At 37.2% G+C, this 14,971-nt stretch overlaps 1 protein-coding gene across 1 annotated transcript in view; it reads right to left on the bottom strand.

Moving 5' to 3' along the window:
- trrap (transformation/transcription domain-associated protein) overlaps positions 1 to 14,971 on the bottom strand; it is a 104,177-nt gene that overhangs the window by 18,588 nt on the left and 70,618 nt on the right. Inside the window, exons 60-62 of the mRNA XM_073866823.1 lie at positions 12,678 to 12,778; positions 7,133 to 7,334; positions 4,702 to 4,863 (exon numbers count right to left, since the gene is read on the bottom strand). Coding sequence (XP_073722924.1) covers positions 4,702 to 4,863; positions 7,133 to 7,334; positions 12,678 to 12,778 — 465 coding nt within the window. The remainder of the gene's footprint in view (positions 1 to 4,701; positions 4,864 to 7,132; positions 7,335 to 12,677; positions 12,779 to 14,971) is intronic.

Below are 14,971 nucleotides of genomic sequence, written 5' to 3'. Positions count from 1 at the left end.
CATCTACTTTGTACTTCATGATCAACAAACAAACAAAAACAAAATAATGCATTGATAAACCTGTGGTGGTTTTCTGTGGTGGAGAAGCCACTCGAGCAACAGAGAAATGCCGTACGTTGCTTGTTTTTACATGACAGCATCAAGCTTCTGTCATGCTAACACATTGACCCAAGGGGTTCTTATGAAAAACTTTCATTATTTTACTTGAAGTCAACGAAAATCGAGCAGGACCAAAACATTTTACAATTGATCGCTGTTAATAAAGTTCATCGACTACATCCCAAGGATAACATCAGCAATGACAGTTTTCCTAATATGACAAAGTAAGTGTTTTGATTAATGCCATTAATGTTTATTTTTTTAATCAGTGTATAGCACTAGTTAATTAAATGAATATTACATGGCAAAGATGAATGCACATTTATATATTGATTCAATAGATTTATAGCATTTTGAAAAAAAACTTTTCATGGATTTATTGCATTTTGCGGAAAAAATCATTCGTTTTTATAATAAATCTTTGAAAATCAATATATCGTCACTGTCCGATGAAACCCACGTATGTCCATTTTGCCGATTTTGAGATTTTTTGACGGATTGAATGTCCAGGTTCATTTCCATATATTGTATGCGTCACATACCTAAATGGCCAATGAAAAGTTGTGAAATCATTGGTATCTGACTTTCACGTATATCCATTTGGTGTCAAAGCTGTCAATCCCGCCGCATATCTCCTGTGGAAGCATCTCGCCGGTCTCGTAAAGTTTCATCGAAGCTCAGCACTGGATAGCCGCATAAACATAGCCTGATGAGACACTCATTTTACTTCATCGAGGTAAACGTTAACTCCTGATGCCAGACGTAAGTCTAGGAGTGACTTGATTACGGTAGGACTGTGCAAACAAAGTATCTGTCTAGCATAGGTGTTAAACTGGGGACGTTGGGGACATCCCACCACTTTTTGAAAGCATTTGGTTAAAATGTTCTGAAAAATCAAGCGACGCTTAAGGTTTTGTGGTCCAGGGTCACATATGTTGCGTTGTATGCTTATGGCGTGTTTTCATTTACATATGTTATAAATTCATTGTAATCATTGACTAAACGCGCTGCTGTTTTTTACGGTATGGTGCTTTGGCACTGTTCGGTTGAGCTAATGTTGCAGAGTCTGTAACATGTGTGCAGTCGACATTGTTGAGGGTTTTATGCTGAGTATTTTCTTGTTGTTGACTAGCCTACACTATGCCCATTTTTGATGCGCCGTTATTCAATATTTTTCCCGTCCTGCAGTAATGTTTTTTATCTGATCTTTTGTCCCCACCACTTTTCAACGCAAACTGACGCCCCTGCTGTCTAGCATTACCATGTCAGTGTATTGATTCATTGTTCCTTCATAGTTTGCAAGATACATTTAATAAATGTATAATTAATATTAAATAAACTAAGCGTACTTAACTAAAACGTAGGCTATTTAATAACCTGACTTTATTCATCTGTCAATATAAAACGCGACTTGGCCATTCTAATTAATGATTGGAAGAACGTGTATCGACCACCGTTACTGTAAAATATGCACGTATGTCCATTTAACCTCTTAAACCCTGAGGACCCTGTCCCAGGGCCAAAATTTCGTATTTTGACTCAATATAAAATATTCTTTTAATCTTTAATGGTCCCTCATGGACCCCAGTAACACATATGAGATACTGTTTGAAAGCTTAGAGTCTCTACTTTCATCACTTTGACATATCTTTTACTGTAAGAAAGTTATTTACACTTAATTTACACTATCACCCCCCCCATATTTTTTGATATCATTTAATATTCACATATTTCATATTTTTCAAATATGACAAACATGGGCAAGTCTTATATCAAATGAAAGCTCTCATTCTCAGGAATAAGGCTACAGTGTTATTTTTGTTCAATTATCAACACATATCCAACAATCGTTAAATGAATAATAAGGTAAAAAATTGTCTTTTGTAAATTTATGTGAAATTTGAGCGTGAGCTGCCTCAGATAGCCACAAATGCTACACCATCTTTTATCTTAGGTCCTACTCTAAACAAAGAGTCCATTCACAGCATTTTCTTTGGTTGTGATATACGGTGTTTTTTCACAAGTAACCGTTTTGGACATACGTGACTTTCATCGGGCAGCGACGAGATATATATAAATAATAATATATATAAATATAAATATAAATATAAATATAAATATAAATATAAATATAAATATAAATATAAATATAAATATAAATATAAATATATAAATATATATATATATATATATTATTTATATATATATATAATTGATCTCAAAAATGTGATCACTAATTGCTTGATCAATTGCGTGATGTCATTCAGAAGTTGGAACTAGCAACTGGCTAGTCAGATTTTGTTCGCAAGTACTAATTTATTTTTATTCTGCCCTGGTAGTCTCTTAAACAATATAGTTGCCACAGCTTAACAAACGTTGTATTTTTTTTGTTTTGCAGTGTTTAAAACTCACGTAACTGACTTAGTGTATGTAACCAGCTTTCATTGTCAGTGTAACCCATGTGACAGAATCCCAAAAAATTTAACATTGCGGTTTGCATAGTGTAACATGGTATACAAGTCTTGTATGCCCACTGTCATATACGAATACCATGACGGCCTACAACAAATGGATCACGCCAATATCAGGCTAAAAACGTTTGGTCTGCAAGTGCCATTAAAGAGAATAAAGTTGGATTTGCATGTACCTTTGCATTTTTAGAGAAAAACTGAAAGTTGCCTGCATCATACCCCAATGACAGGTTCATTTTATCATTACGTTATATAACACAGAAACACTGTTATCTTGTGGCCCTCTAGCTCTGTGATATTTGCGAGGGTGTGAATGTGTCCACATTGGTGTGAGGGGGATAAGGACAAGCACGGAAGCATCAGACCATGTTCCTCTTGAAACCCGCCACAACCCCTCTCAAATCTCACAGCGCCCAGGCCATTAGAGAAGAAACTTGATCTCCGTCAAACACATTGCAGAAAGCAGGCTGGCCTTTAGGCGTAAAGAGACACCTTCAAATCCAGTTGGGATTTTAAAACAAAAACAGAATTGGCCAAGACCTTCCTTTAAGAGATTTTTAAGTTTTTTATTAAAAATTAACGAGTCTAAAGGGGAATAGACTGCCCCTAAAAAAAAAAAAAAACGGGGAAAAAAGCCTCTTCATATTTAAGGGCATGTGTGCTCGTATAAAGGCGTTGAGTTTTCCTCGCCTCTGTTTCATCTGAAGGCACCCCACAGCTCACCCTTCATCAATATTTTAGCAAACGTTTTTAAAACATCCCACCAAGAGGAGCACAGCTAAATAATTCAGAGTCCAAGATAAAGGCGTTTCATCCATCGAAGATTTCGCTTGAGTTTTACAAAACATCTACCTTTTCACCCATTATCTCTGCTTTAGATCAGACCCACAGATCCTTCAACAAGGGCAGGCGTCATTCCCGAAACGGCCTTGACAACTTCATTAATTGAGATTATGGAGTGCAAACATATCCATTTCATTCGGTGCTTATCAGGGATTTGAGTGTACTTAATCTCAAAGTGAAGCATTTCCACTGCATGGGTGCGTCTGCGTTGAAACGGGAAGATTAGGAGTCGGTGGTTTAAAAAGTGTACGTGAGGAGAGACAGGAGGGCAGAGCTGCATTCAAAATGCGCTTGAAGTGAATAAGAGAGGGATTTTACCATTTATTCAAGTAGGTTATAGGAATAGTCTAATAAAGAAAATCACTTACGGCATTATTTATTCATCATCTCATTCCCAAACCGAATTATCTACTTTTTTCTACAGGAGAAATGTTTTTTTTGAATACGGACAGATCTTTCAAGCTTTCCCAACTATATTCCATCCTAACGCTCCTTGGCGTAAGTAGTTGTAATGTCCGATTTGTAAACAAATGATTCTTTTAAACGAGATCTTTTTCCAACGAATTCGCTTTCCAATTCTGCAAACATGTCTGAATTATATGCTACGTCTCATGAACTCTCACCAAGATGCCAAAAAAACTAGGATAGATGTCAAGATAAGCGAAAAACGGCTTAGATTGTGTTTTATCCACATTAAAAAAGGCAGGAAAAACTTGGAACATAGTGCATAGAACCAATACCTTCCCAAAAATGTCTCCTTTTGTGTCCCATGGAAAAAGTCAACGGTTAACAACATGAGGATGAGTGAATGATGGCAGATTTTTCATTTTTGGGTGAACTTTTCAGTTACGTCCAAGTAAAATCTTTCTTTCTCTCTCTTACTCGGTCTCTCTCTAGGCCCCTGGAGCAGATGTTTCCTCTTTGAAGTTTAGGAGCTTTGAAATGGCTTGGAAATAATACTCCATCAAGGAAGGCAAATTAGTCTCTTGTTTAATTTGTGGTTCTGTTTCCACAGTTTGAGAGCGTTTGATATTGACTTAATAACAATGCTTTGCATAATTCATTAAAAAGGCAAGAGGGAAGCGGTAAAAGTATAAATTTGACAAAGGGGGTACTGACTTGCAGATTGTCTCTTACTTAAGAGAGCAAAAGAAATTAATCGTAAAGTCCTCTTACGCATTTCTTTAACTCTGAAAACCAATTAGCAATTTGCAAATAAACAACGAGCATATATTATTTAAATATGAATGTGCTGCTAACAAAAAGGTACTATAGTGAGAAATCCAACCTGGCTGATGAGGTTAAGAAGAGGTTTCCCCTCCGAGCCAACCAGACAGGTGAGAAGCTGGGGGATCCAGGCCAACCACTGGATGGGCGGCACTCCAATGCAGTATTTGTCCACAGCGTCGGCCAGAGTATTCTTATCATCAAAGCTTAACAGCCACAGCACCTATAAAGAAATAAAGAATGAAGAAATGAATAAAAAAATCTGTTTCAGCAGGTGAAGAGTCACAGAAACCTAGTAAGTGAGATATAAAGATCTTCAAAACATCACATATTGGATGTTGTCCCATCGCCATTCTCAAGCCTTCTGTAGCGTCTACAGCATGAAGAACACACACGTGCATGAGACTGACAGGCCAGGTAACACATTTTATTTTATAGTAAAGAAGTACATCAGCGCTCGAAGCAAAGGCCATCAGCTCCATGAAATAGCTTCTTAAGGGTTTAATGGCTTGTAAAAATCATCTCAGTCGCTTGCTGCCTCCTCTCGCTCTTCTGGTATTGAGGCTGGAAGAATGGGAGCAGATCAAAACCTCCATCTGGGTTGAGGTCTGATGGAGACATTAAGCTCTGGACACCGGCGGGCTTGCAAATAATTACCAGCTATTCTCATTAATCACACGTAAACTATGCCAACGTCTCTAAAGCTTCGGTGGCCAGCGGCACTCCAGACGTAATCTAATGTGCTCCATGCATTAAAAAACCCACAGAGGAAAAAAGAAAAAGGCCAAATGGTGTGGAGCTGTTTGATCTGCTCGACAGCGAGCGGGCCGCCACGTGTATGATATCCATACAAAAGCCATCATCAGGTCTAATAATATAATTACATCCATCATTGGGAGTTCATCAGTCCGACTGTGGCGCATCCCTCTGCTACAGCTGCATTAATTTAGAAGCGGCGCATGGTGACGCATGTTTTTGGGACACGGATATGCCCTCCATTTAACAAAGCCATCAGAGAGCAGAATGGGTTTATTGGACCACAAATGAGAGCAGAGTTTGCCTCTGTGTTATGGTAAATTGGTTTAATGGTAAAACTAATTACAGGCCTGTCAAAAAAAGATGCTGCCCCATTAATACACGGCCTCTGTGCATCTCTGCCAACCATGTTACCTATTCTGTAGAAGAACAAAACCAAGTGCAACCAAGTGTTCTCTTTGCACACTTCAGCTCATCCAGTGCCCTGATCTGCTGTGCGCGTTCGGCCACCATGACCCCTCTGTTCACGGGTCACGACCCAAGGGAGAGTTCACTTGGTGTTTTATTGGTTGGCTTATAAATGCAGGCTTTCCAGGGGGTCAGGCTACAGAGAACAGCGTAGATTGGACTGACAGAGGTGGAATGAAGCTTTTAACCTTTGGGCAGGACGGTGCTGCTGGTGGATTTGGTAATTGAAGGAGTCAGTCTGCTGGGCACGTATGACACACTCAAGATGGGTGATAAACTATTTAAGAGACACGATTTGGGTATCTGAGAAGCTTTTTTTTGGTAACCCTCAGCACAAAACCAAAAAAATCAAGAGTTCCCATTTGTGCTACTAACTTTATATGTGGGACTGGATGGGTCACGATCAAGGGGCAACCTTCTGGTCACTCTCGTGAAGCCAACACTAAAGTGACTTAAACTGCAATTCTTTGACAGGCCACTGTCTTTAATAGAGAGTTAACCCCATAGACCCCCACATGTTAAAATGCCCAAGTTTACAGCGGGAACAAATGTGTACAGCCTGGTAAACAAATTGTATTTGGTGTATATGGCCAATTTGCCCTACATGACAACTGTGGGCGGGATGTGAATTTTATGTAACTCTTCCGTTTAAATTATATTAAGCCTTAAAGTTTTGCATAATTGAGGGCTTGGACACTTGCTGTCACCACCGTCAAGCTAAGCGGGTGTGGTTTTGGCAATCCGGCACCTCAGCTCCACTCACATTCCACCTCTTTGCCCATTTTTTGCTATTCGCAAAGTGACATGCTGCCAAGATGGAGACGGCAAGCTCCGCCTACTTTGGGCTTCAAAAATGCTCTTCAGAAACCTACGAGTGACGTCACAGACAGAATATCCATATTTTATATAGTCACGATCCGCCATATCTAATAATCGTTTTAGATGTATTTATTTTTACTGTCGTTTTTGTAATAATAAAAATAATTAGCATGCTCAAGGCAGTTGTCTTGCAACTCATGCAGTTTTATTTAGCATCCTTCACCATAAGCACTTTTAATATACTATGTCTGGCAAACAACTGCTTAATTTTTGCCTCAGGAGCTCTTTGTTCTTTTCTGCATCCAGCACAAACGCCTAATAAGAAATCTTGATCTCAAGCTAACTTAACATTTAGTGGATTATGAAAAAATTGTTTCGCACATCCTATAACTGCTGTAAGCTGGTCCAGACCAAGCCAAGTTGAAACAAGCTGACACAAGAGCTCTTACCTTGGCCAAGTACTTGCGGGACTTGCTCTCGTTCTGATGACGGCAGGCGTGTAGGTAACAAGTAATGGCAGATACACCGAGGTGGGGCTGGCGGTCTTTCACAAAGATGTTCTCCAAGTAATCGCCCCACATAGCCCAAGCTTTCACCAGAACATCATGCATCTGCACGGCAGCTGAGAATGCCTTGTTTGCCTCTTCTGACCTGGAGGACGAGAGAAAGATGAAAATAAAGGAAGATGAAGACCATCAGGTTCTTAGCATCACAACGATTTAATGAACCCATTAAGCTTGGGTCAGTAAAATGATCACAACCATAAACACTCGTGTAACTACTCATGTAAGAGATTTTAAAAAGGGAAAACATGGAAGTGTTTGGTGGCTTCTAAATTCATCCCTGGTTGGATCCTAAGGAATGAATGGGGCTAAGCTAAATGCTAACACATTCACAACGCGCTGTACAAAGATGAAGGGCACGCATTGAAAAAATATAGGTGTGTTTTAATTTGTCTAAGTTGAGGTAAGAACATAGTAAAATATTAAAAAACGGTGGTGTTTTCCTTTAAGGAACGTGACTGAGAACGGATCTATACTATCTAAAATCAGCTGACCGAGTCCACTATTTTGTTTATTCAGCCACTTAAGAGCTTTGAGAATTTGTCCCCCGAGAGCATCTTTTCCTGAGCCATTTATAGACGCAGAATAAGAATAGAATCTAAAAGAGACTCATAAAGGCCTTTATAACATTGAGTCATCAGGCCTCCTTCCTCACCACCACATCCCCAAATGTTACCCCAACATGACACACCTACTAAACCAATCACGCATAATGGGAACTTTTAATGAGTACGTGGCAAGCAACAGAATTACACTTGATTGCGATGGGAGTCTGGGGAGTCCAACTCCACTGAAGCATTCTGTCAGTTGTGGACACGTGTAATGTTGGCCTTTACTGAAAGTCAGGCCTGGAGAGCATGTGAAGTCCCCACGCCCAGTCAAGAGTCAGACGTCTTCTTTCGACAGCTCCGCTGCTTTATCAAATCCCTATGTTAATATTCACCGAGAGTAAAAATGTAATGATTGCATTAGAGCCCTGCTGAGACCGGAGGAAAGTTCTGCTGATCGAAGAGATTTCGCAAATTGCTATTGAGTTAATTATTCAGCATGTGTATTTAATAAGCTATTTCAATCCAGAGCCGGGCTCTGGGGTCGCCATCAATTCATCCACAATGTGGAAAAGATGAAGATGTGGGGTCTATACTGAGCTCAGGTGTTGCTAATGGGGTTTTCATCAACATTAGTTTATGGTTCAATGACGCGATGATAATGTTTTTGTCTGGATCTTTTAAAGGTATAGTTCACTCAAAAATGAAAATTCTGTCATCATTTACTCACTCTCATGTTGTTAAAAACCTGTATAAATTTCTTTGTTCTGATGAACACAAAAGAAGATATTTTGAGGAATGTTAGTAACCAAACCGATCAGCAGAGGTGTAAAGAGTAGCTGAAACCATACTTGAGTAAAAGTACAAATTCCTTACTGTAAAAATTACTCCACTACAAGTTACAAGTCACCAATTTAAATACGACTTGAGTAAAAGTATTAAAGTAACCCAATTTAAAAGTACTCAAGTATTTTTACTCGTACTGAATGTTGGCTCAAAGATGCACTATCATCAACACAAAGAGACATTGTATGTCAGTGAAAACTAAGAAAGTTTATTTATGAGGTTTTATTTCCTAATATAGAAAAGAAATCAAACACCTCAAAATTTTGACCTGGCAGAACAAACACAGATTAAACATAGTCATAGTCTTTTGATTAAAATTTAATTTAGTTTTAGTCATATTTTTGTCATCTGAATTGATTTGGTTTTAGTCTAATTTTATTCAACATTACATTTTATTTAAACCCATTTAATTTTAGTCTAGTGTCATTGTGTACTTGAATGTGCCATGCTGAAAAATATATAGCCTAACTTTGTGATGTAAATATATGGTAACACTTTACAATAAGGTTCATTAGTTAACATTAGTTAGCTACATTAGTTAACATTAACTAAAAATTAACTGCACTTAGCATTTATTAATCTTTGTTAATTTTAATTTCAACAATTACTTATACTTCATTAAAATCTTGTTAACATTAGTTAATGCACTCTGAACTAACATGAACAAACAATTAAAGCTTACATTTTTATTAACTATTAACAAAGATGAATAAATAATGTAACAAATGTATTGCTCATGGTTTGTTCAAGTTAGTTAATACATTAACTACTGTTAACTAATGAACCTTATTGTAAAGTGTTACCAAATATTCTTATAGGCCTAAAGATATAAAAAAATATAATTTTAATATTTAATTTCAGTAAACTAAAATTACACTAACAGAAATATGATAATGCATATTTAAAACAGGAAGTTGTTCATTCGAAAGATTAATTGAAAACACATGTAGTGCGTAACACCACTATCTCACATTAAGTGCACATTTAGTCATGCATCCCACTTTACAGTAAATACATTACAGCATAACTTACTTGGTTAAATTTGAGGACAGTGAAATTGTACACTTGTTATCAATCTTATAATGTACTTAATGTACTTGAGCAATCAGTACAGGACATCGCTGGTTTATTTTGGCTTATATAGTAAGTTATATCAAGTTATGTAATTTACCAGCTTAGGTTAGCTGATAAAGTAGCATCAGAGTATATAAAACATTGTGCTTGCCTTTGAGTTGCGGGATGACCCAATCGCGCTTCACTTGTTTGATTGTAGCATCACAAGTTTAACAAAGGGTCCCTTGACAGAAGCAAATGTGATATGCATCCATATGTTTGCGCTTTATCTCTTCTCTCAGATAAGACGCTAAATTTTCTCTACAGTTTATGACATACGCAGCCCGCTACGGTGGCTCAACGCAAGCCATTCAGCGTTTGACATCAAAGTACCGCGAGACCAGACTTCTCCATATGCATTTGATTCGCTCTCGCAGTACTTTGATTTCATACGATTGCCCTGCGTAGCGCCAATGAAGTCCCTCAGTTGTGTGTGTCCGTCTAACCTCGCGACCACAGATTCTATCCATCATCACTCTCTGACACTTTCGTTTCGTTTTTATTTGACGAATAAACAATGTAGCGAGTAACGTTAAGTGTCATTTCAAATGTAGTGGAGTAAAGAGTACAAATACCCAATCAAAAATGTAATTGAGTAGAGAGTAAAAGTTGCTTATATTTTTGATACTCAGTACAAGTACAAAGTAGCCCAAAAAATACTTAAGTACAGTAACGAAGTACATTTGCTCGAGTACTTTACACCTCTGCCGATCAGAAGCCCCAGTGACTTCCATATTATTATTTTTACCTATGGAGCTTCTTAAAATCTTCCCTCGTGTTCATCAGAACAAAAAAAACAATTTACAACATGTTCTTAACAACATGAGAGTAAGTAAATGATGACAAAATTTCCATTTTCGGGTGAACTATTCCTTTAAAGGGATAGTTCGACCAAAAATGATATTAAACCCATGATTTACTCAACCCCAGGCTGTCCGAGATGCATATGTCCATCGTTTTTTAGACAAACACATTTTCAGTTATTTTAGAAAATGTTTTAGATCTTTCAGTTAATCAAATGTAAAGTTAAGGGGTCCACGTCCTTCAAGTCTAAAAAATTTGCATCCATCCTTCACAAATAAATCTAAAGGCTCCAGGATGATAAACAAAGGTCTTCTGAGTGTGGTCCGTGCCGTTTTGTTGTAGAAATATCAAAATGTAGAACTTTATAGGCGAAAGTGACTAGCTTCTGGTAGTGCAGCCATCTTAGACTCCTCTGTATTCAGGAGAGAGTATTAGCGTAGTGTACGCACTTGTATTTGACGTATGACAAATTCTGAGGGCAGGGGCTCAGAGCAGCAGCAGAGCAACCTACGTAAACTACGTAAGCTCTCATCTTGAATGCGGACACGGCATTACCGGAAGCGAGTTATATTAGTTTATAAAGTTTTAAATGTGGATATTTCTACAACAAAACAGCGTGGATTACCCTCAGAAGACCTTTATTTATCATCGTGGAGGCGTTTGGATTTATTTTGTGAAGGATGGATGCACATTTTTTTGACTTGAAGGACATGGACCCCGTAACTTTACATTTGATTAATTGAAAGATTTTAAACATTTTCTAAAATAACTGAAAATGTGTTTGTCTAAAAAACGATAAACATATGCATCTCGGACGGCTTGGGACTGTGTAAATCGTGGGTTTAATCATTTTAATCATCATTTTTGGCCGAACTATCCCTTTAAGTTCACAAATAATTTAAATGTTGCTTAAATAGACAATGGCTTCTAGTATTCATTCGTGCAGACATATCTATGATCATGCTTACAATTTCTGAAATAATGTTTTTTTATAAAGGGAAAGGGAAAACTATTATTGCTAAAAAGGATTTGCTCCAAAACATGATCAACATTCGCAAATGCGACATGGTATAAAAAACATGCATGCTTCTTTTATTTATCTTCGTATACAGAGAAAACTGAAAATATCATATCACAGATAGAGATTTTTAAAGGTCAGCATATTCTTTAAATTCTTAGATATTTTGACATGGCAAAGTTTAAATGTCCAATAAAATAACCAGTGTCACTCTTCACTGTCCTTTCTGAATGAAAATAAAAGGCAAAAAATTAATTCAATATCCTGATATATTTGGTAAACCTCCTTTTACCGGGTTAAAAAAAACTCTTGCACCTTGAGGTAACGTTCCGTCATTCATCCAATTAATCCGTGCACTTAGAGGACTTTGCTGAAAAGTGGCATTTAATGGATTCTGCCAACAAATCAGTATTTCTGAATGAACTGAAACCAGGATTAAGTAGATTAAGTGAAGGTATTTGATGAACGTATAAAAAGCACTAAGAGCATTCGATCAACATCATGATCTCATTTTTGGTAGCTTTTTTGCATTTGAGCTCTTCAAATATACTTTGTGTAAGCATATCTAACTAGGCACCCTCATTCTTTCAAACTTTCGGAAATCCGTATCCATCATTGATCTCTATCTGTTTGTTTAATGTCTGCCATTTAAAACCCCTGACCTGTATGCACTATGAATCTACTGTATTCTGAGACATGAACCAATTTAATGACGGCTTCTCATCAGTATCAACTCAATGGCGGTCAATAGAAGTGCAGTAAGAGATAATCACTCATTGTGAGTTTGGCTCCATTATCCTCTGCCATAAAAGGTTAATTACTCATCATACTTTCATATTGACTGCAAACGACTCTTCTGACCCCATTATTGGTCTAAGGTTTAACCATGATGATTAGTGACACAAACATGCAGATGTTTATCTATCCCACGCGTAATGAGTTTGAAAAGTGAGCTCTTATGATCTATCTGTTGCTCTCATTGCTTATTGTCAGTGCAAGCCAGACTCTCACACGACAGACAACAACACGCATGGTGTCAATTGAGAAGTCTCAAAAAAGTGACAGGGAGAAGATGAATAAAGCCAGGGATCAACTGTCTTACTTGTTGATCTGGGCCAGGAACATTCCCTTGAGTGCGTAGAACTCTGCAGTCATCTCCTTGGTGAAGTACTTTAGGTTAGTGGACTCGATCACCTCCAGACCCTGACAATACAACAATGATTGCATTTAAAATGCTCATATATTTTACGGATATGAATTTTTCATACTCTAGAATAATTTCACATCTAACAAAAAACAGGGCATCTGTTTTTATTTTTGGGCTCAGTAGAATGCTATATTGCATGTAAGTCATGATTTAACAAAAAACAATTGCTGCAAGGTAGACTATAGGTATTTTCTAATGCAAATAACTAAGATTCAGTATATTTAACAGTATCTCAAAACATTAGTAAATGGTACTATTTATCTACAAGTATATAAAAAAATACTGTCATGTAAAGGGCAAAATATAGTCTGTATTTTTACGCGAACATACGCGCATGGTCGAACACACAGCGTTGCGAAGTATAGTTTTTTTGACTGGTACATGTACACAGACGTTCAACGCATGGACATTGCAACAAAATGCAATGCATCTTCTCGGTTACATACTATGTTCGCCTGTAAGCACATGTGCAACCAACGCGTATAATATACTTGGGCTATTTTGAAGTTACAGTATATAGTCATCATTATGTTACATATCGATGAAACCTTTTAAATCAGCACAGTAAGTTCAAATACGGCAGCATGTCAAAATGTCAAATTTGATCAGATTTCCTGTCTTGTGACTAGTTGTCTTTTTTTTAATTATTATTATTTTTATATATTTATTTATTTTTCTCTGTGTAAGCTATGTATGTTAATGTAGTAAGGTCTGTTATGCGTCTCCCCCTGTTATATATGTTATGTAATGTTGTATGTTTTCTTTAATGTAATGTTTAGTGAACATCCAATAAAATAAAAAAGACTAGTTGCCATGCATATTTTGTCACAAAGCATACAAGAACCAATGAGATTTAACATAAGCTCAAAATATTTAACTGCTTTGTCTCACAAATGTATTGTATGTAATATATATGTATCAAATATTAACCCACTGGAGTCATTTGAATTACTTTAATAATGGATGTATGCGTTTTTTTGGCCCTTTGCCATGTTAAACGCTGTATAAGATGATAATGATGGCATCAGAGAATTTTTCTATTTGGGTTAACTATTCCTTTAACAGAAGCATCTTCTCTTAAAGGGGCCATGGCATGAAAATCTGACTTTTTCCATGTTTATGATGGGGTCCCCAGTGCTTCTTTCAACCTAGAAAATGTGAAAAAGATCAACCCAGTAACTTAGTTTTGGTAAACCATTCTCTACAAGCAAATGAAAAAAATAGGTTGTTGAAATGTTGCTCTCCTTATGATGTCATAAGAAGCTCTTATTATAATAATACCGCCCCTTAATCTGCACTATCCAACCACAGCACTGCCATTTTGTGCAGAGAGAAAAAGAGAGAGAAAATAATTGACAGCACAATTGATTTTCTATTGCAACAAACCACCATCATTGTGATCAGTGTTTGCACTTCATCCGCTCATTTGCATTTTAAAGGACACACCCAAAACGGCACATTTTTACAAAGTGGCAATTTTAACATGCTATAATAAATTATTTACATGTTATTTTGAGCTTAAACTTCACATATGTGCTCTGGGGACACCAAAGATTTATTTGACATCTTAAAAAAGACTTGTGCCATGGCCCCTTTAATTAATATCCATCACATCGTCGTAATTTATTTGTATACTGTCATTTTAAATGTGTTTTTAGGATCTGTGGACACCCGGAATAATCAAATATGTTGGACTGGCCCAGCGTGTATTTTTCCAACCTAGAATTCCTAAACATAAAAAGTCAACATCACTGTCAACAGAGTATATCAGTTATAGACATCTCTGTAACTCAATCTATGACTGCCAGGTGAGCCTTAGTGGCTTAAGAGTGTGCCAGAACAATGATAAAGGAGAGCGAGAGAGAGAGAGAGAGAGAGAGAGAGAGAGAGAGAGAGAGAGAGAAAGAGAGAGAGAGACCTATTAAATCCAATGGTAGTTTAATGACTTGAACTCAGCTGAGGCAGCTCCATTAATCAGGCTTAAGCGAATGCTGCAGCTAACACTCCATTCCTTACACTGTTTGGAACGCATTTCTTACTCTGACAGCACCACAGTCACTCTCAGCCTAATGAGAGCCGCGTTACTTCGATTAAGAGACTTCAGCTAACAGTAAAATGAGCAGGTGGGTCGACACAATACACCACATATAAATACAGATTCATATTGCTGCACAAAAACTACTCCATTT

Source organism: Misgurnus anguillicaudatus, chromosome 4 (assembly GCF_027580225.2).
Source record: "Misgurnus anguillicaudatus chromosome 4, ASM2758022v2, whole genome shotgun sequence".
Lineage (NCBI taxonomy): Eukaryota > Metazoa > Chordata > Actinopteri > Cypriniformes > Cobitidae > Misgurnus > Misgurnus anguillicaudatus.
This window is presented reverse-complemented; position numbering and strand designations above follow the sequence as displayed.